At 34.0% G+C, this 22,079-nt stretch overlaps 1 protein-coding gene across 6 annotated transcripts; it reads right to left on the bottom strand.

Moving 5' to 3' along the window:
• Positions 1–547: 547 nt before the first annotated feature.
• On the bottom strand, positions 548–13,707 carry LOC132052027 (sister chromatid cohesion protein PDS5 homolog C-like). 6 transcript variants are annotated; one of them, XM_059443364.1, is made up of 18 exons: positions 13,319–13,704; positions 9,803–10,006; positions 9,549–9,730; positions 8,104–8,230; positions 7,800–7,997; positions 6,621–6,671; positions 6,489–6,536; positions 5,190–6,017; positions 4,931–5,050; positions 4,631–4,744; positions 4,398–4,500; positions 4,115–4,227; positions 3,350–3,423; positions 2,974–3,025; positions 2,795–2,881; positions 2,691–2,725; positions 1,584–1,655; positions 548–1,490 (listed from the first exon to the last, which is right to left on the bottom strand). In XM_059443364.1, the coding sequence occupies exons 1-18, from the start codon at positions 13,421–13,423 to the stop codon at positions 989–991; spliced, it is 3,015 nt and encodes a 1,004-aa protein (XP_059299347.1). In that variant the 5' UTR covers positions 13,424–13,704; the 3' UTR covers positions 548–988. The 6 variants fall into 6 exon arrangements, with proteins under 6 accessions (XP_059299347.1, XP_059299346.1, XP_059299350.1 ...); XM_059443363.1 differs by having other exon boundaries at positions 4,115–4,225; positions 4,390–4,500; positions 13,319–13,703; XM_059443367.1 differs by lacking the exon at positions 13,319–13,704 and adding an exon at positions 10,227–10,393 and having other exon boundaries at positions 4,115–4,225; positions 4,390–4,500.
• Positions 13,708–22,079: the final 8,372 nt, after the last annotated feature.

Here is a 22,079-nt window from a genome sequence, read left to right as displayed (position 1 = left end):
GGCTCACCGGCCAAATATATAACTTACCGAAATGCTCATACTTTCTCCTTGTATGTGTTTCGTCAGTGCAGGTTTGATCTGTGTTTTTGGTTTGGTCTGTTGATGCTTAATGTTTACACCCCCACTTGCCTTCGATGTCTGCTTGAGGAGAGTATTTTCATGATAGGTGCTATTGCCAGAGAATATCGCTGGTCTAACAGAGTAGATGTGTTAGTTTATTTACGTGAACTCTCACTTGTACCATATGCAAGTCTAATCCCTTCTATATGAACTACTCCCTCTACCAATTTAAGTGACAGTTTCCTTTTTAATCAAGTCCAAAATATTATTACCCATCTGTATTTTGGAACAATCTGGCAGTAAAATTTACATTCTATCCTAATTAGATAGTTCATCCTTACATAAATACCTAAAATTTATTTTTAACCTACAAGTCCGAAAGCATATATTCATTAAACTCTTTATCCAATCAAAAAATTCACATAAATTGGAACAGGTAAGGCATGAATAAGTCGGAAGCCAATTTATGGATTAGCCACCTCCAAAATCCAGCAAGCAAACCGAGTACCATCTGATAAGGCATGAATTTGACTTCCAAACATATAGGTAGAGCCTGATTTGCCAGCTACAAGGACAAAAACTAGTAATTAATGATCTAACTTACACATCCATAAACTCCTCATCGACAGGACATCTTCTTCCTATGCTACAGAGTTATAAAAGTAATAGAAAGTGAACCCAACTAGAAACCAAAATGATAAATCTAACCAATTACATCTACCAATATGCTTTAAACTGACAAAACTACCCAGCGACCTAGTACAACCATAACTAAGAACCTAAGACAGTTGCAAGCTGCGCCTCTTCATTGTGCCAGATAGCAAATAGCATACAAGGCATAATAGACACCATGAGCCGCAACGGGTCCAAGAATGTGCCGTAGGCACTAAAAGCGAAGCTCCACTATCACAAGATGTGCAACAAATAATCAATTTTTTCCTCTAGCTCGCTTCTTTCCGCTCTTGGACTCATTTTCTCCTTCCTTCGATGCACTAGAGAATTTCTCTTTGCTGCTATCAGGGGTTTTTGCTGAGTTAATAGCTTTTTCCTTCGGGTGCCCACTTTCTTTAACCTTTGACGAACTAGATTTTAGCTTCTCCTTGCCATTGGCACTGGCCTTACCGCCACTTTGAGAAGTATTACTTTTGGACTTCATGACAGCTTTAACAGTTTCCTGCTTGGACTTGCTGGCAGTCGTTGATGGGGTATCTTGCCTGGACTTGGATTTGGGAGTACCACTACTAACATCTTTAGACCTGGCAGATGGCTTTTCAGTATCAACAGATTTACCAGTGCTCCTTTTAGGATGGACCCCAGACTTACTGCCGGGTGTGTCGTCAGTTCTCCCGCCAGATTTTGAGCTGCCATCTTTCATGTTGAGCTTACCCTTGGATTTCTGTCCAGATTTTTTTGTTGTCTCTTTTGACTTGCTGTAAAAAAGAGATCCACCATTGAAACTATTAGGCTTCCAAAACATCATGTTAATACGTCTCTCAAGCACATGGTTAAGGAGATTACACAACCTTTTGGACGAAGCCTCCATTTTTTTGTGCTTCGCTGATGGTTCAGCATTTCTAGGTTTTTTCTTCTTATGCCTGTCACAAATAATAGCCGTACTGTTATACTGTGCTTACTTTTTTTCTAGAAAAAAAGTCTTCAATCCTTTCTAAATTAACACAATGGATAGAATGAATGTCAGAAGAAAGAGAATGAATATATAGCGTTTTCAGAGAACATTATAATCCAGACATAATAACGTCGTCAAAATTAGTATGGTCTCAAGAAATTCCATGTAATAGAAAATCACTACCACTCATATCATTATACCTACCACTTGTTCTACAGTTACAAAAAAAGCAGAATATCTGAATACAGAACAAGGAAATCAAATATTTGCATAGAGCAGGCAAAACCAAACCATATATACTCTTAAGAGATCAAGAACTTGCATAGGGCGGGCAAAACCAAATCATATATACTCAGGTCAGAAGAACACAATTCAACACTAGAAAGTGCTTATAAAGATATCTATAGAGACTATCTTCCCTCTGTAACAAGAGACACACATTCGTTTAACATCACTAAAAAAAGCTCAGGGCATGACATCATTGGGATGAGACAGCTGTTCAGTGTATCTTTTTACTTAAGTCTGATGTAATACAAGCTTATCTGCTGCTAAATATGACTTGAAGTCGACAACCTTTAATGGATTTCCAAGTCCATCAACCAAGCAACTAAAAGGTTTTGGGAAAGAGAAAAGGAACACAAACTTCATTGCTGCTTCCATTGCATAGAATGATGCAAAAGTGGATTGTAAGCTAGCTTCGAGTTCCATACTAAAAAGCCTACTTGATTAGGAAACACATCATGTGTCACCGCAAAAATTAAAGCTATAAACTGAACAAAGATATCAAACCCTATTAGCATCATGGCTTCACCAAAATAGAACAATAAAACAGCAATAAGAATCTTTTATTGTTTCTTCAGTTAAGACATATTAGTAAGTAGCTATAGTGGTAATTTGACAGTTGGACAATTTTACATTAAAAAATGCAAAAGGGTTTCAGAATGGTACAAATTCAGATGCTTGGAAACCAAATAAGAATGAGGCGATAAATGGATATGCTTACCTGTCAGAAGCTGCATCAACACCTGCTACTTGCTCCTGTCAACACATATAAATGTATCAAATAAACAGAACCATAATAAAAGCAAAATATAGCCGGTAACTAACCTCTTCTGACATATTATCATCTCCAACAAGTTCCCACCGTTCCTTCTCGAGATTTAATACTTCCACCTCTCCATCAATGTAGTTAACCTAATAAGAAAAACAGTCAAAACATAGGAGCGGTAATACTAAAGGACAAATTCAATTTCATGCAGCAAAAAAAAAAAAAAAACTGCACTCACTGTGAACTTCTTCTTGGCGGAATCAAACTTGCTAACAATGCCTTCATAATATCTGTGACAACATACCAGTATTAGCAAAAATTCTAGTTCATATCTTAGAGGTATCCTTTACTTGCTTTCTCATTTCCCAAGACGCGTAACTATGCTTAGCACCCATATTAAAGTTGAAATAGGAATATCATTCCAACAATATAACATATACTAATGCAGATAAAAATCTCCCAACTAATATAGAGCTGGTGAACTTACTCAGATATGGTGAACTCAATATGACAGTAATTCCAAACTATAGGTCAGCTCTGAGGAAGGGGATAACATGATGGACAGGAAAAAAAAAAATGTTCCGCAGCATAATATAAGTAAGACGAACACTTACGCATCATCCAATGGCCACAAAACTTTGATTTTTTTACCAACCAGGTTCTCATCATATCGCGTAGTCTCTGTTACCTGACAAGTAATAGCAGTATAGTGGCACTGTGTTGTTAGGTATTTATCTCCCGGGCAAACCACTGATTAATCACACAGGAGTACTCTACAAAGCTAAATGGATTTAATCAAACTAGAACAGTTCATCAAGGTAAAACATGAGTTAACATACTTCCTCAGTGCATTTAAATATAGACATGCAATCAAAAATGAGTGGCTAAGAATGTCAGTAACACAGAAGAGGAACAGAAGGGGAAAGAAGGCAGTAATGCCCTGTCGTAAGGAGGGGAAAAAAGAGTAAAAGGCTTTCGAATTCGGAAGCATTTGCATTTGCATTAGTTTTTTCAAATACCGATGTTAGTTTTTGGGACAAGCAGCTGCTCTGAAAAACAGACAAAATCTATCTTTAGGTATTCAAATTAATTGTTCTGTTTTCATAAATAAAAAGAATTGCAATAACACAGGTATACTAGCACTTAGCATGTTGTAACAGATGGTAAATATCAACCTTCATAAAAAACAAATTGTAATTTGATACCCTACTTGCTACAACCACTATTCACTTTTATTAAAAGAAAAAGTTGGAAGAACCGCATGACCAAAAGACAATTTTGATTGTCAAAATAGAGCAAGCATAGCACAGAACATTAGTATACTAGACACCCACAGAATAAAAAAGGGTAAAACAAGATCAATGATTTAAAATGCTTACCTTGTCCTTGCCTGAAGAACGCTTACTCTTTGCACTTGTCATGGGTGTTTCCTCCTCATCACTTTCATGTTTAGCAGAGTTATCGGGAGACTCTGGTTTAGGCACTCTCTCCTGCACAATAAAATGACAACTGATGAGACCGGCATGGAGGCCTTTGGTAAGTCCAACCCGGAAATAATGTCTAACGGGCTCAGTTGTAAGAGCATAGCATATCGTAATAGTATCTAGAATAAAAATGTGCATTATAAATGAAACCAATAATGTAAATTGCTTACCCTGCCCTTGACTGAAGAACGCTTTCTCTTTGCACTTGTCAGGGGTGTTTCCTCCTCATCACTTTCATGTTTAGCAGAGTTATCGGGAGACACTGGTGTAGGCACACTCTCCTGCACAATGAAATGGAAACAGATGAGACAGGTATGGAGGGTCTTGGTAGGACAAAGAGCATGCCATATCACAAAAGTATCTAGAATAAAATGTGCATTATACATGAAACCAATAATGTGAATTGCTTACCCTGCCCTTGCCTGAAGAAGAACGCTTTCTCTTTGCACTTGCCATGGGTGTTTCCTCCTCATCACTTTCATGTTTAGCAGAGTTATCAGGAGACACTGGTGGAGGCACTCTCTCCTGCACAACAAAATGTAAACAGATGAGACAGGCATGGAGGGTCTTGATAAGTCCAACACGGAAATAATGTCCAACAGCCTCACAGTTGTAAGAATTGCACAAACAGGACAAAGAGCATGGCATATCACAATAGTATCTAGAATAAAATGTGCATTATACATTAAACCAATAATGTGAATTGCTTACCCTGCCCTTGCCTGAAGAAGAACGTTTTCTTTTAGCAGTCGCCCTGGGAATTTCCTCTTCATTAACATCATCATCATGTTTAGCAGAGTGATCAGGAGACTCTTGTGAAGGCACTATCTCCTGCACAGCAAAATTTACAACTGATAAGATGCACATGGATAGATAATATTGGTAAGTCTAACAGGGAGATAAAGTTACACTGAAAGGAGATAAATTACTCGAACGTCATATTAACTAAAGGATTTGAGGAGGTTTTTACCACACTAGCTTTTCCATGTCCACGCTTTTTGCCATCTTCTTTATTTCTCGCAGATGGACCAACACGACTCTTATTCTTGGTATCAATCTTCTTCCCCGATTGCTTCTGCTTTTTAGTCTCTGCATCACCGGTTGATCCACCTTTCTCCTTGCGACAAGGCTCTAAAGGAGTTTTCTTCAAAGGTCGTCTCTCCTGCTTAACTTCCAAGTCACTTGTAGCTTCAGATTCCTCCTCCTTAGACACACACTCTTCTTGATTTAAGCTGTCCTCCTTTGCCCGACCAACCTTCTTTGGTGCACTCTCATCAGGACCTGGGGATGAAGTTGCAACATTCACAGCTTCCACCTCAGATTCTTTGGGTGCAGAGTGTTGAAGAGTAGTTTCTGGTTCCTTCTCCAAAGAGTTAGACTGCTCAACCGCTGGATCTTCAGAAGCCGAACTTTGATCATCTTTGTCTCCATCATTCTGATGATCTTGAAGCTTCTCAGCTTCTTTTTCACTGTCGTCAGGAGCTTGGTGAGAAGATTCTGCAGAGTTTATTGAAGAGTTTGTCTTCCTTCCTTTTTTGTTAGCAGTTTGTTCTGACTTGGGCTCTGACTTCGTAGATTTTTCAACCCTTGAATCATCAGATTCAGATTTGGATGGTATCTTTGAAGCACCATGCAGATCCGCCCCATCATTATCTCCAGCCTTCATCAACGATTGTGTTTCAGCAGCCGATCCCACATTCTCCAGACCAACACCATTACTTGTGATTGATTTGGGAGATCTATTAACAGCAGGGTCAATATCTTCCGAACATGCCTCCTCCCTTGCGCTCTCAGCCATCTGTTCAAACAAGAAAAGTTTCCAACTAGATACCTTTAACTGATAGCCAGCCAAAGACGTTTGCACACCATAAACATACTGTCACATGTTCAACCCTACACCATCCAGTAAGATACTAAAGATGTTGCTGGCTCTTAAAGGTGACGTTCACTGATTTACCAACACAAAGAAACTGACCAATTTGGAAAATACTTGATTGAAGATGAAAATATGAGTATTTGATATTGAAGTTCAAAGATAATTTTAAATTTTGTTTGGACATGAATTTCACTTGTGGAGGAAATTGAATTTTTGTAACAGAACCATTTACTTCAAATACTCAAACAAGCTATTCAGGTTCAAACTCTATATTTTAAGTGAAGTTGAAATGGTGGACAAAATTGTAACACAAACATTTATTTGCAAATAATATTTCATTATTTGCAAATGTTATCTATGTCCAAACGAAAATGATCTATCTAAACCACATGCCTGGCCTGCTTCATCTGAAGATGCTGTAGCGACTTTGCCCCCACCAACCTGAATGTGATAAGGGTTTAGAGGCAACATAAAGTTGAGATGCTCTAGGAAAATAACTAAAGAAAATTATCCGAAGTCTCACACCTGAGTTGCCTGACCAGCTTCTAGAAGTTCAGCCAACTTGCTCTCGGTGACCTTGACACACATCAATACATACCATCAATATCAGATCTCTAAGAAACGGGTATGAGATTAATTTACATTGTTAGCAGTTATAAATAGCATCAGACCTTCAAGCAGTTCTCAAGCCAAAAAAATTACCAACAATATTAGGCCAGAACCAATAACATTGGAAAAACAGAAAAAAATAATTGCTTCAATTCCTGATGTGTGACAGGTGGACATGGGAAGGACAACGAAGTTGATTTTTCTTTTGACAAACATATACAATTTGAAGTAGATATAGAACCAAATGTTCTATCACTGTAAGAAATGAAATGATCACATTCAATATGACTGCAAGGGAAAAGTGGGACATGCTTTGCAGCCCTGCCTATCACCAAAAGCCATGAATAAGTAACTATCCTTCTCAATGCAAATAAACTAGATATTAACTATCCCTCTCAACGCAAAATAGCAAGATATCTTCCCAACAAAACAGCAGAACTTCAGCAGTTACCGAGTCAGGCCTCTTTTTTTAAAGAGATATCGAGATGTATGCTCTTCCAACAAGGCACTCTACACGCATGCACAAATATGTGTAATAAAAAAAAAAGGCTCTTTTTTTATTATTATGGTTTACACACGCCAAATATGCATTTAAAAGGAGAAAAAGTCTGCTGTATAATCTCACTGGCCAAAAATAAAGGAAGTAACTCATGCTCAAAACACTTTTTTGCTCTTTTTTAAAGTCCGTGCAGCCATTAAATCTCTAATTCAATTACAAAATTGGATACGTTGACAAATTGAAGCAGAGCGCAAGGGAAGTAGCATAAGTAATCTTTGGAAAACAAACTGACATACCTATGTGACCCTTTGTACACACACACACACAGAGAAGGAACAAAGAAAAAGCACATCAGGCTTTCAACAGGGACAGGAGAGAGACCTTTTGAACTTGGTGAATATCCACATAGCATCGCCACTATCAGGCCAGTAGATATTAAATGAACGCACAATTTAAACACGAGATATCTTAAGACTCCCTAGATTATGCAGGAACATGTAAAACATGTGAAGTTAGACTTAATGTTTATCTACATGACGACAGTCCAGCAGCAAAAGTTCAGACACAGAATAAGTTAGAAGTAAAAGTTCACTAACCAATTGGTCCTTAGGAGCACTATCATTGATACCATCAACAGTTGGAAGAGTCCCTTCCAACACTGAAGTAACAATTTTATTGTACTCATTTAAAGAGATTTGCAATGATTCTACTGCTTGCGGCAAGTAAGGCCTAAGCTTCGCTGCACAGTTTGCAAAAACCGTCTCTCCCAACCTTTTAGCAATTGGCGCAACCTCCTGAAACAAAACTATTAATATTTAGATCTATAACAAGACTAGTGAGACCTAAGAGGTATAAAATATATATAAAAACAATAACATCATCTCTTCAACCGCAACATACCTCATTGTCCTTCTTAACACTAGCCAATAGAGGGGTGAGCAATTCCAAGGATATTTCTTCACTTTCTTCCAGCACAAGAGTCATTATTGTTGCCATGGATGAGAAAATATTCTCAGAGTGATCCTCTCTGAAAGTGGAAGTCAACGAATGAATTGTCTATTCAATTTACTACACTACTATAAGCTTAATACATTCATTAGGAATTAGCATACAGGAAAATAAGAAAAATGAAGTGCCTTGCATGTGGGAGAGAATGGAGGCCACAGGATTATCAATATCATCCAGTTAAACCAGTGAAGCAAATAATTCATTACTAAGTTTACAACCATTCCAAAAGCAATACTCTCTCTAAGCTGTAACTTCGAGCACTAGGTCGATACGGCTATGAGGGTATTGGCAGAGGGGTTATTTTTCATAAGCTTATGTAAACTGTTGAAAGAAAACTCATGCCATCCATCCGGGTTATAAAGATCTTTCAGATGCAAGACCTACCAACTTGCAATCTTTTTTATGTATAGTTACCAAGAGTGTGTTAACAAACTATCTTCTGGAGGAAAAGAAAAACGTGTTAAGACTAATTGTTGTTTCCACAAGTTCATTCTACTTCCATAAGAAAACCAAAAGTACCCACAAAGACAACTTTTACCCATTTGTTGGCGAACCACCAGTTAAATATCTTCAAAGAACTAAGTGATGATTCTGACATGTCAGTGATCACTAAGAAAATATCTTCAAACAACTAGTGGTAAATGCAATGTCACTCCTAAAAGTAGATCAAATTGGATATTGATAATCAAAACAAGTAACCAGCAGATTTCCTCATTTCTGCTCACTAACCATCACATTAATCCAACTAAAACCCCAGTACAGGCACCCAAGTGATGAATCCTATTAACACTGCAAGAAATCTAAAAGGATAAAAATAGAAGAAAACGCTACATGAGGGGTCAAAATGTCAGATATTTGTTTTGAGAATGGTATCAGTACATTCATCCATGTTTACAGTTTCAAAAATTTGCAAAACCCTGTTCATCTTAGAAGGATTCAAGAAAGTCTGGTAAAGTTTCAGCTCATAATTTCAGATATAATGTCAATTCCATGCAAATTCAAGAACTTGTAACTGTCTTGTTAATTATGCTTGACGTGCTTGGTTAGAATACTTCTTAACTAGAATCTCCACTTAAAAATATAAACAAACATGTAAAGCTCAAAATCCCATAAATCCAAAATCACATGTTACGACGGAATGTGAGGCATTATAACTTCAGATATATTCTCTAAAACCATGTTAAGTCCAAGAATATTCAGGTTGTACTTTATCAAAAAGAAAAATTCAAGTTTGGAATTAGAATATCCGCTAATCAAGAAACACGCCATACCAGAAATCTATAATCAAACATTATACAAACAAAATACTGTTGAAAAAGCAAGATTCATGTTAATACCTTATAGCTTTTAGAAAGTGCTGAAACATCTCAGTAATGAGTCTATCACATTCTAGATCCAGCATGACAACACATGACCTGACCTTGGCCACTGTCTCAAGGATCAACACCCTCTTATTAAATGATCTGCTGGACTGGTCATTTATATTCTCAAAGGATGATACAATTAATTGAAAGATATCCTGTATCAACCAAATGAAATGTTATTTAAGGGCTGTAAAAAGGAAGAAAAAGAGAAAGCTAACTTCTCATACCTTCATTTTGTCATCATCATAAGGAGCGTCTGGTGCAGTAATTCTAGTTATCTCACTTATACAAGAAGCAACTGCGACCTTCACATCAAGATCAGAATGCCTCAAGAGGTCATTTGCAACCAATGCCTTCATCAACGGAGAAAGTGCATCATGCATTGATTTCGCCGGTGATTGCTCCACTTTTGACAGGGAAGACTCTACTTGCTTAAAGCAGAAATAAACCAAAAGTATATTAAGATTAAGCAAGAACAAAGGTGGTGCATGAATTTCAGCTAATGAAATTACATACAATATTTGCAAAACTAATTGAGAACACAAAAACTGCCTAGACTAACGGTGATAATTTCTATTTTGCTTTAACAAAATTATCCATTGATAGATGTCCACCATTTAAGATGCTAGACCAGCATCATGAAGGAATTACCTGCCTGCTCTCCTTCTCTTTCTCTGTTTACAAGGCCTTACTAGCAGATTGCTGGTAAAATAAAGCTCAAGAGATGAGGATGAATGGACATCTGAGACGTATCAGGGATATCCACTCTCTTATTGATCTTTGTGCTTTTTGAGGACACCAAGCAACAAGATCTCTTTTCCAATAGATAGTAGTTGTCACAGAAATTGATGAAGATGACAATAAAACTAAGATCTTTTTTGGTTCTTTTTGAACAGAACAAGTTTTATAATTAAAAAATAAAATTGAACAGGTAGTTTTACAAAACTTTTTTAACAATGTAAGAAATATCTTAAGGACGTAATCTGCCATTTCATAAAGCTCCCATATGTATCACCAGAATGTTGGATCTGCATCTGCAAGTTATCCAGGCTATTCCACAGGAAACTCATGGTTCCAAAATTTGAAACAGGTAATGTTTATCATTCTGTAACCAGGAACATGAAGTTGCACTATCCTATTTCCTCTAAAACTAAGATGACAAGTGATTTATGAAATTGTTAAACGCAAAATGCATATAAATCTTCACTAGGGATCGTCACCCAAGGAAAGGAAGCTTATTCCATTACCGTTTCTCAGTTAAGAGGGGTTATAATCAAGAAACCATTTGCATATGAAAATCATCACTTTACCTACCTAAACTATCACCTATCATAACTCAACTACCCGTTGCTTCATTTACCTACCTAAACTATCACTCCTTTTGTGTTAACACACACCTTGATGCTGATCTGGGCCAAGTGGCGGATATAGAGTAAGAATTGGAATATAGTTAAGACATCTTCTACATCACAAGAAAGAGAAACTCTTCACCAAAATTACTTGGAGAAGACATTTTAGGCAGTTTGAAGTATCCAAAAACTGGTAAGAAATAGTTAAGATACCAATTTTACCCTCAATAGAAAAATCCAAGGAAATACTAGCTCCGTCTCAATTTAAGTGTCTTACTTTCCTTTTTGCTCCATCCTAAAAAAAGTGTTTCTTTCTATATTCAATAAGTTGACAATTCAAACATCATACATGGGATCAAATGACGTTTTTGTACATTACACCTCAGGATTTTCTTGCGCGCACCTCAACTAATTCCATTGGATACCAGCCACCTCCTCTATCCAGGAAGGCTAGAACAAACGGGGAGAAATCACCTACTATTTTTTGTGTCTGCTAGGAATTGAACCTGAGACCTCATGCAGCGCAGAGCTACGTCCTAGTAAGGGTGTTCAAGCGAACACCCTTCGCAGGAAAATTATATTGTGTATATAGGTAAATATTACTCATATGATTAGATATAACGTTTTGAACACTCTTGAAACATTTGGACAGGTACATCAGCGGTGTAGGGTGTTCACACGTAGCAGCTGGGCGCAGAGGTTCGATTCCAAGTTGTTGCACACGCGCCTGCTATTTATTAACATTTGTAACATTTTTAAAGAGCAGCACTACCTCACCTTTCCTATTTTATTGCTCATTGCTCATTAAGAAGACTAATAATATTAGAATCATGAGATTGAAAAAGGAATAAATTGATCCCTTAATATAAGGATAATTAATTGCTTTCTACATCTATTATATATTACACGTAAGCAATTTTGTGCTATAATAGTTAATAAATCTGTTATTTTGAAATAATTCAAAGGTAATATTACTTACTAAAATAATCCTTAATTAAAGACCTACAATGTAAAAATCTCTGAAGAAAAAATAAACGTATCAGTAGCCAATTGGATTCCCAACCAATTTGTCTTTTGACTTTTTTTTTAATTAAAACTTTTAAATAAAACTTAAAAGTATTTGTTTAATTGAACATTAAGAAGCAAAACCTAAAAGCTCTCGATTAACTATGCCAAAATCTAAAGCAAAAGGCTCCACAAAGAAATTAAAAATATAAAAACCTGATTCTGCTCTCCATTCTTCGTATCCTGATGCTACCGTTGTCGTCGTCAGAGACCGGTGAAAGTTTTGAAGCCTAAAAGTGGTTTCATTCTAGGCTGAATTCACTTGTTGCTTTCTCTTATTTTTTTGGCTATGTCCATTCACTTAGTATTAATTTAAACCAATGTTATCAAAGGCGAAAAGCGCAAAAAAATTCTAAAGTCGGCTGGGGCTTTAAGTGCAAAACGCAAATAAAGTGCGGGCTTTAATAATAAGCATGAATAACAAAAATATATGGACAAATAAATTGTAAAAACATTACGAAAAAGTGATATATCAATTATCTAGCCACCTCTTCAAGAGAGGCTCATTGGCAAGGAAAAGTATGTCTTAGAGCCTTGATGATGACACTGAAGCGCACATAAAGCGAGGCGAAGCACTCAACATGTTTTGAGCCTCATTTAGGGCTTAAGTTTGACATCACTGATTTAAACATGAACTCATTAAAGCTAAATATTACGCAGTTTGATTTTAAAAAATTTTGGTGCATCCATTCATTAAAAATATCAATTACTAATATTGTGTAGTTTGGTTTTAAAGTTTTCATGCACCCATTAGCAAAATTGCTTATCAAATGCTTGAACACCCTTCGTGAAATTCCTGGCTCAGCCACCGACTTCGGGGTGCTCAGCACACTTCATTGACCCCTAGGCCACACTTTTAGGACCATACGTGGCAAGTTTAAAACTAAAATTCAAATGATGTTTTCGTACATTACACACATCTTTACTTTTTAAATAACCGTGGTTTCCTTACATGCGTGCGCGCACCTAGACTAATTACACATGATACCTGCCACCTCCCACCAACAACAGGTACCAAGTAACTCTCTCCACCAAGGTTACAACGGATGGGAAGAAATCACCTAGTGTTTTGTCTCTGGTGGGAATTGAACCTGAGACCTCATGGTACACAACCCAGCTCATTGAACCCTAGGCCACACTTTTAGGACCACAAGATTGATACGTTCCCCTATTTTTCCTAAATTTTGTGTCAAGTCAAACTAAGACACGACACGACGGAGAGAGTACCATTAAGGGCAATATACCTAGATATATACCAAATAGGCACAAAAAGACAATGATACATAAAAAATAAAAATAAAACAGAAGCATAGGAAAAAAAGGGCTTACGTCAAGCAAAGGGAGGAGTTCATCAAGTGAAGAAGGAGGTTGAAGAAGCTTATTCCCAGCTTCCGATATCTGTTCTTCAAGCTCCTTATCTGAATGCTGCGACATCGTTTTCCAAGATCTTCTACTAAAAAATCTACAGATTTATAACATCAATCAAACCCTAGAGAGAGAAAAAAAATACACAAACCGAAACCCTAGAAATAGCGTTTATCAATTCCTTCGAAACCCTAGAATTTGTGAAACAAATAAGATAAAAATGGATCTTGTGATGAAACCCTAGAACAACGAGTGATTTTGTTTTGTTATTGAGTAGAAACAAAGAGGGCTTTCTTTTTGTTTTTTTGTTTTTTTTTTTTTGAGAGAGATAAATGGTGTAAATTTGAAGAGTTGGAATTTATGGAGGGCTTTCGTTGTTGGATTGGAAAATAAAAAGGAGAGGAGAATCCCGCTAAGCCTCGGAATCATGGAGAGTTGTTGAATTTGAGTTTAGTTTGGATTTTCGAGTCCGCCAATTGGATTTTTCTGACACGTGGCACTTTCTTTTTTTGGCTGTTTATTTATTTATTTTCCATTTTTGAAATGTCCAAGTAAACAACATACCCAGTATAATATCATCAGATGGGTTTTGGGTAGGTTGAGTGTAGCAGACCTTACATCTACCTTGTGACGAGTAGAGAGGATGTTTACGAGAGACTCCCAGCTCAAGGAGAGATGAAAAGCATCAATAGATATAAACAGTGATAACAGCACGATAATAAGATAACTGGGTGAAAGAAACAATCAGATAGTACTAGGGTTCTAAGAATAAGAAAACGTGAAAAAAATATTAATACTCCTAGTATAGGAAAAAATCTGTATGCAATCCACTAACCATCTATCCTGATACTCGATCTCTATACCCTGCTATCCAAGTAACTTATGTTACTTTATTTATTTTTATTGAAGTTTGAAATATAAAGTAAACGAATTAGAATTATTAAAACTTGTAAAATTATAAACTATTATTAAAACTACTGCAATAAATATTTGGGAGTTAGGTATTTAATTTTGAAATATGAGAGGTGCATTCATAACTAAATAAGTATAAGAAGTCAAATTATTTTAAAATAGATATCAATTACTAATAATAATACTTTTACATGTAATATATCCCATAAAAATCGATTGCTTAAATATTGTATAAATAAGATTTCATCGAATAGCCATAAGATTAAAAATTTTGATTTAAAAATATATTGTAAATGCCAGACGATGTATTCTAATTTTAAAATATGAAAATTGCACCTGCATAAGCTGAATTGCAAATCTTCCTGGAACCTCCTCTTTTTGTTAAGAATCTTGTAGATGCAGATCGAAAGCAAAATGAGGTTTCGACAAATTCGGGGTAACCCGAAAGTTGTAAACCGTAAGTTTTTAGGTTTAGCTTTGTGGACACACTCACGGTCCAAAATATAGCAGTGCCATGCATTGCTCTCATGCACTATGATGATGTTTTTATTTTAATTTAAATCCAATTCTTCATTACCAAAACAATAATATTATAACGATGTATAGCGTAATTTACTTTATATTTAAATGGTCGGAAAGCAAAATTAGAATTCGTTAAATTCTGGATAACCCTAAAGTTATAAACCCAAACGTTTTTAGGTTAGCCAACCTTATATGTGCCTGGTTTGGGCAATGTGGGCAAGGAAGACGTAGTGTATCAAACATTTATTCATTTTGTTAAATAATGATAGTAACCTAACTCTTGGAGAAAAATTGTTGGCTTCCACTTGAACTTGCAATGTCTCTACTTTATTTTCATTTACCATTTCATATCCTTTCCTGTTTCACACAATTCTCTAATATATTTATTTTGATTTTGCAATATCCTTATTGGAAGTTGCAACAGTTGCATAGTGTCTCTTCGTAGGCATAGTATCTCTTCGAACGCATCTATTGGTAGGGGTTTTAATTTTCCTCAAGTTTGGTGTTTCTTCATAATTTATTTTAATTTTGCATCTCTTTGTAGAGTTTCTTTTTTTCTTAGAAAAATAAATAAGGGATAAGTTAATTATAAGGGTATTTTAATAATTTACTTTTTGGCTTAATGACTTCCCACTTTAATATAATATAGATTTAAATGCAAATCTTCATTACCAAAAAATATAATATTATAGTGATGTTTAGCGTAATTTACTTTATATTTAAATGAGAATTGTAAATTTAATGTGTATGAACTTTAGACAAGCACAATCTCATCTTATTAGATGGTTAGATTATAGTGAAAACTAATTCTTGTAGTTTGTATATTCAAGAAATTATGTGTATTCAAAAGACAGTGATATTAAAATGCCACATAATGATGTGTATGTAAATATGATCTCCATATTTACTTGAATTAAGACATTAACATGCTTGTGGTAATGTTTTTGTGGCTTTACTCATTTTTTGAAGTAACTTCTGACAGCTACAAACAGAAAGTATAGTTGTTTTCCTTATGTAGTCAGATTAGCCATTTTCATAGTATGTCGATGATGGATTAATGAGATTGTTTTAGCGCATAGGGTTCCGCTTAAAGTTTTGATCTTTTATTCAAGCTCTGCTATGCGTAAATTGCCCGAAAGCAAAATTAGATTTCGTCAAATTATGGGCAACCCAAAAGTTGTAAACCCTAACATTTTTAGGTTTAGTTTTGTGGACACACTCACCGTCCAAAATAATAGCAGTGTCATGCTTCTATGTACTATGATGATGTTTTTATTTAGCTAGTTTTTGGCACGTGCATTGCACGTGTACATCGAATCATATAATTTGTGGACGATGGATTAATGAATGATTGCTTTAGCACATAGGGTTCCGCTCAAAGTTTTGACCTTTTCTTCAAGCTTTGCTATGCGAAAATGGCTGGAAAGCAAAATTAGATTTCGTCAAATTATGGGTAACCCTAAAGTTGTAAACCCTAACATTTATAGGTTTAGTTTTGTGGACACACTCACCGTCCAAAATAATAGCAGTGTCATGCTCCAATGTAGTATGATGATGTTTTATTTTAACTGGTTTCTCTGCACGTGCATTGCGCGTGTATATCGAGTCATATAATTTGTTCAATATTTTTCAGTATCCCTTTCAATAAGGGTAATACATTTTTTACTTTCTCCATAGAGCATAGAATCAACATAGATAATGTTTCCAGTAGTTAACAGTATAGATAATCCTGCTAATATAGTTGAGAACTAACTCGTCATCCAACAGCGCTTCCATAAACTAACTGCTTCATTCTTAATCGATTAACTCGATCTTGAATAAGATAGGGTATTAAGGTCTTTTATATTTAAGTGACTAAGTTTAGTATCACTTCTCAATGTAGTAAAAACTATTAAATAAATAATTTTCACTATTTCTTTTAATCGACCTTAATACCAAAAATGATATATTAACTTGTCCAAGATTCTTTATTTCGAATGTAAAAGATAGAAAGCTCTTCGCTTATATATTATGATTTTTGTATCCTGGTTACAATCAACATATCATCAATTTATCTATAAAATACTCACATATTGACTAAGAGTTTTGTGAGAAGAAATTCAAAAATTTAATAAATCATATATCTCAATTAGTTCTTTAAATTATGTTAGATACTAAGTTTAAGAATTGAGTTTAATTAATAATTAAGCCAAACACTCCTACACTTAGAATATTTCAATTGTCTTTCAACTTGAAAGCAACTTTTCACATAATCTTTTGCATGCTAACCATGATATATCTCAATTAATGAATTTTAAATAGCAATGGAATAACGCAGTTGTTATAACATTAACTAAAGTTATTGCTAAACATAACATACATGCATTTTACAATGATCAAAAAGTGAATCATTTACCTTGTTATTTATGAAAATAGATTTAACCAAAATAATGTACAGATAAAATTCATCAATAAATTGTAAAATAGAATTAAGAAAAAAGAAACTCTACTTTCTTCTTAATTTTTTGTGGTGTTCTGTCTTTACTACTTATATTCATATATTCAAATCCAGAGGGAGTAGATCTAATATTAGAAATCTGCAATATTGATCACATAGTGAAAGTTAAAAGAAAGAACCTCCCATATTTTGTATTGGAACCGGCAATCTTAAACTTGCGAAAATGATAATCACAAATCACAATAGCCAATCTTATATGTGCCAGATTTGGCCAGTGTGCACAAGAAAGACGTGGTGAATCAAATATTTCGAAATCCTTCAAACTGTTGTCCATTTATTTAAATAATGATAGTAACCCAACTTTTGGAGAAAAATTCTTAGCTTCCCATTGAACTTGCAATGTCCCTACATTATTTTAATTTACCCGTTTCGCATCCTTTCCTATTTCACACAAGTCTCTAATATATTTATTTTGGTTTTCCTTATTGAAAGTTGCAACAGGTGCATAGTGTCTATTCGTAACATTTGCATAGTATCTCTTCTTTGTACTCACATAGGGTTCCGTTTAAAGTTTTGATCTTTTCTCCAAGCTCTGCTATGCAAAAATGGCCAGAAAGTAAAATTAGATTTCGTTAAATTCTGGGTAACCCTAAAGTTGTAATCCCCAACGTATTTAGGTTTTTTTTTAGTGGACACACTTACCATTCAAAATAATAGCAGTGTCATGCAGTCCTCCCATGTACTATGATGATGTGTTTATTTTAACTAGTTATCTGCACGAGCATTGCACGTGTATATCAAGTAATATAATTTGTTCAATATTTTCCAGTATCACATTCAACATGGGTATTACATTTTTTACTCTCTCTATAGAGCATAGAATCAAACATAGATAATGTTTTCAAAAGTTAACAATATAGATAATCCTGTTAATAGAGGACTAACTCGTCATCCAACAGCGCTTCCATAAACTAACTGCTTCATTCTTAATTATTTAACTCAATCTTGAATAAGATAGGGTATTAAGGTATTTTATATTTAAGTGACTAAGTTTAGTATCACTTCTCAATGTAATTAAAACGATTAAATAAATAATTTCACTATTTCTTTTAATCAACCTTAATACCAATAAGATATATTAACTTGTCCCAATTCTTTATTTCAAATGTAAAAGATAGAAAACTCTTCGCTTATATATTACGATTTTGTATCCTGCTTGCAATCAACATGTCATCAATTTATCTGTAAAATACTCACATCTTGACTCGGAGTTTTGTGAGAAGAAATTAAAAAATTTAATAAATTTTATATCTCAATTAGTTCTTTAAATTATGTTAGATAATAAGTTTAAAAATTTAATTTAATTAATAATTAAGCCAAAGACTCCTAAACTTTGAATATTTCAACAGTCTCTCAACTTGAAAGTAAATTTTCACATAATCTTATGCATGCAACCATGATATATCTCAATTAATGGTTTTCAAAATAGCAATGGAATAGCACAGTTGTTATAACATTAACTAAAGTTATTGCTAAACATAACCTACACGCATTTCATGATCATGAAAAAGTGAATCATTTGCCTTGTTATTTATGAAAATAGATTTAACCAAAAAAATGTATAGATAAAATTCAACAATACATTGTAAAGTAGAATTAAGAAAAAAAAAAGATTTTTATTACTTTCTTCTTAATTTTTCGTGGTGTTTTGTCTTTACTTATATTCATATATCAAATCTAGAGGGAGAACACATCTAATATTCGAAATCTGCACTATTGATCACATGGAGAAAGTTAAAAGAAGTAAGACTTGGAACAGACAATCTTAAAATTTGCGAAAATGATACTCACAGTAGCCAACCTTACATGTGCTTGATTTGGGCAATGTGGACAAAGAAGAAGTAGTGAATTAAACATTTTGAAATCCTTCACGTTGTTATTTATTTTGTTGAATAATGATACAACCCTTGGAGAAAAATTAATAGCTTCGACTTGAAATTGAATTGTCTCTACTTTATTTCCATTAATCCATTTCGTATCCTTTCCTATTTCACACAATATATTATGCAATATTCCTTATTGGAAGTTGCAACATGTGCACATTGTCTCTTACTAACAGGTGCACAGTGTCTCTTCGTACACATCTGTTGGCAGGGGTTTTAATTTTGCATCTCCTTATAGAGTTTTTTCTTCCTTAGCAAAATAAATAAATAAGGGACAACTTAATTAGAAGGGTATTTTAGTAATTTAACTTTTGGCTTAAGGGCATTCCACTTTTAATATAAATGTAGATTTAAATGCAAATCTTCATTACCAAAAAAATAATATTATAGTGATGTTTAGCGTAATTTACGTTATTTTAAATGAGAATGGTAGATTTAATGTGTCTGAACTTTAGACAAGCACAGTCTCGTCTTATTAGATGATTAGATTATAGTAAAAACTAATTTACTTTAGTTTGTATATTCAAGAGATTATGTCTATTCAAAAGACAATGTTATTAAAATGCCACATAATGATGTTCTGATCTCCATATTTACTTTAATTAAGACATTAACCTGATTGTGATAATGTTTTTGTGGTTTTACTAATTTTTGGAAGTAACTTCCGGCAACTACAAATAAAAAGTATAGTTGTTTTCCATATGTAGTTAGATTAGCCGTTTTCATAGTATGTCAACGATGGATTAATGAATGATTGCTTTAGCAAATAGGGTTCCGCTTAAAGTTTTGACCTTTTCTTCAAGCTCTGCTATGCGAAAATAGCTGGAAAGCAAAATTCGATTTCGTCAAATTATGGGTAACCCTAAAGTTGTACACCCTAACGAAGTTTAGTTTTGTGGACACACTCACCGTCCAAAATAATAACAGTGTCATGCATTGCTCCCACGTACTATGATGATATTTTATTTTAACTAGTTTATCTGCACGTGCATTGCACATGTATATCGAGTCATATAAATTGTTCAATTTCTTTCAGCATCACACGCAATATGGGTATTACATTTTTTCAATTTTTCTATGGAGCATAGAATCAACATAGATAATGTTTCCAGTAGTTGACAATATAGATAATCCTGCTAATACAGTAGAGGACTAACTCGTCATCCAATAGGGCTTCTATAGACTAACTCCTTCATTCTTAATTATTTAACTCGAACTTGAAAAATATAGGATATTAAGGTCTTTTATATTTAAGTGACTAAGTTTAGTATCATGTCTCAATGTAATAAAAACGATTAAATAAATACTTTTCACTATTTCTTTTAATCAACCTTAATACCAATAGGATATATTAACTTGTCCAAGATTCTTTATTTCGAATGTAAAAGATAAAAAGCTCTTCGCTTATATATTATGATTTTGTATCCTGCTTACCATCAACATATCATCAATTTATCTATAAAATACTCGCATATTAACTTAGAGTTTTGTGAGAAGAAATTCAAAAATTGAATAAATCTTATATCTCAATTAGTTCTTTAAATTAGGTTAGATACTAAGTTTAAGAATTGACTTTAAATAATTAAGCCAAACACTCTGACACTTTAAATATTTCAACTGTATTTCAATTTGAAAGTAAATTTCCACATAATCTTATGCATGCAACCATGATATATCTCAATTAATGGATTTCAAAATAGCAATGAAATAATACAATTGTTATAATATTAACTAAAGTTATTGCTAAACATAACATACATACATTTTATGATCATTAAAAAGTGAATCATTTGACTTGTTATTTATGAAAATAGATTTAACCAAAAAAATGTATAGATAAAATTCATCGATAAATTGTTAAGTAGAATTAAGAAAAAAGAAACTCATTTTTATTACTTTCTTCTTAAATTTTTGTGGTGTTCTGTCTTTACTTATATTCATATATATTCAAATTTAGAGGGAGAACACATCTAATATGCGAAATCTGCAATATTGATCACACAGATAAAGTTAAAAGAAAGAAGACTTGGAATCGGCAATCTTAAAACTTGCGAAAATGATACTCACAATAGCCAACCTTATATGCGCCTGATTTGGGCAATGTGGACAAGGAAGACGTAGTGAATCAAACATTTCGAAATCCTTCACACAGTTATTCGTTTTGTTGAATAATGATCGTAACCTAACTCTTGGAGAAAAATTCCTGGCTTCCGCTTGAACTTGCAATGTCTCTACTTTATTTCCTATTTAACACAATTCACTAATATATTTATTTTGGTTTTGCAATATTCCTTATTGGAAGTTAGTGTCTCTTCGTAACTGGTGCATAGTGTCTCTTCCTCGCATCTTTTTGGTAGGGTTTTAACTTTCCTCGAGTTTGGCGTCTCTTCGTAATGTATTTTAATTTTGCATCTCTTTGTAGAGTTCTTTTTCTTATAAAAATAAATAAATAAGGGATAAGTTAATTTAACCAAGTTTAGTTGTACTTGTCCTTTCTCCATATTGGTTTGGGCTAACTTTAGATAAGAGTGTAATTGATCAAAATTCTTCCTGAAATAAATTTAAAGAAAAAAATAAATCCATAATAAATGTGTAACTATAAACCTTTAATCAAGAAAGCAATGTATCAATTATTGAAAAACTGATGTGTCATAATTACACAAAATTAAATAATAGCAAATTAAATTCATTTAAAGGTAATAAGTCACGAATTTTACAACTATAATCAAACAAATTAAACATCATCTCATCAGTTATCATTCTCTCCTTTATTTCTTCCAGAATTGAGGGAAAAAAAAAAGAACTACAAAAATATTTAGGTTAAAAAAACATAGAGAGTGAAAAAGTAAAAATGATACTTCGTCATTCCCAATTTATACGACGCTTTTTCCTTTTTAGTTAGTATAGAAAA

The sequence above is a fragment of the Lycium ferocissimum genome, chromosome 4 (genome assembly GCF_029784015.1).
Source record: "Lycium ferocissimum isolate CSIRO_LF1 chromosome 4, AGI_CSIRO_Lferr_CH_V1, whole genome shotgun sequence".
In the NCBI taxonomy this organism is placed as follows: Eukaryota; Viridiplantae; Streptophyta; class Magnoliopsida; order Solanales; family Solanaceae; genus Lycium; species Lycium ferocissimum.
Note: the sequence above shows the minus strand (reverse complement) of the source record. Positions and strands in the feature narration are given on the sequence as shown.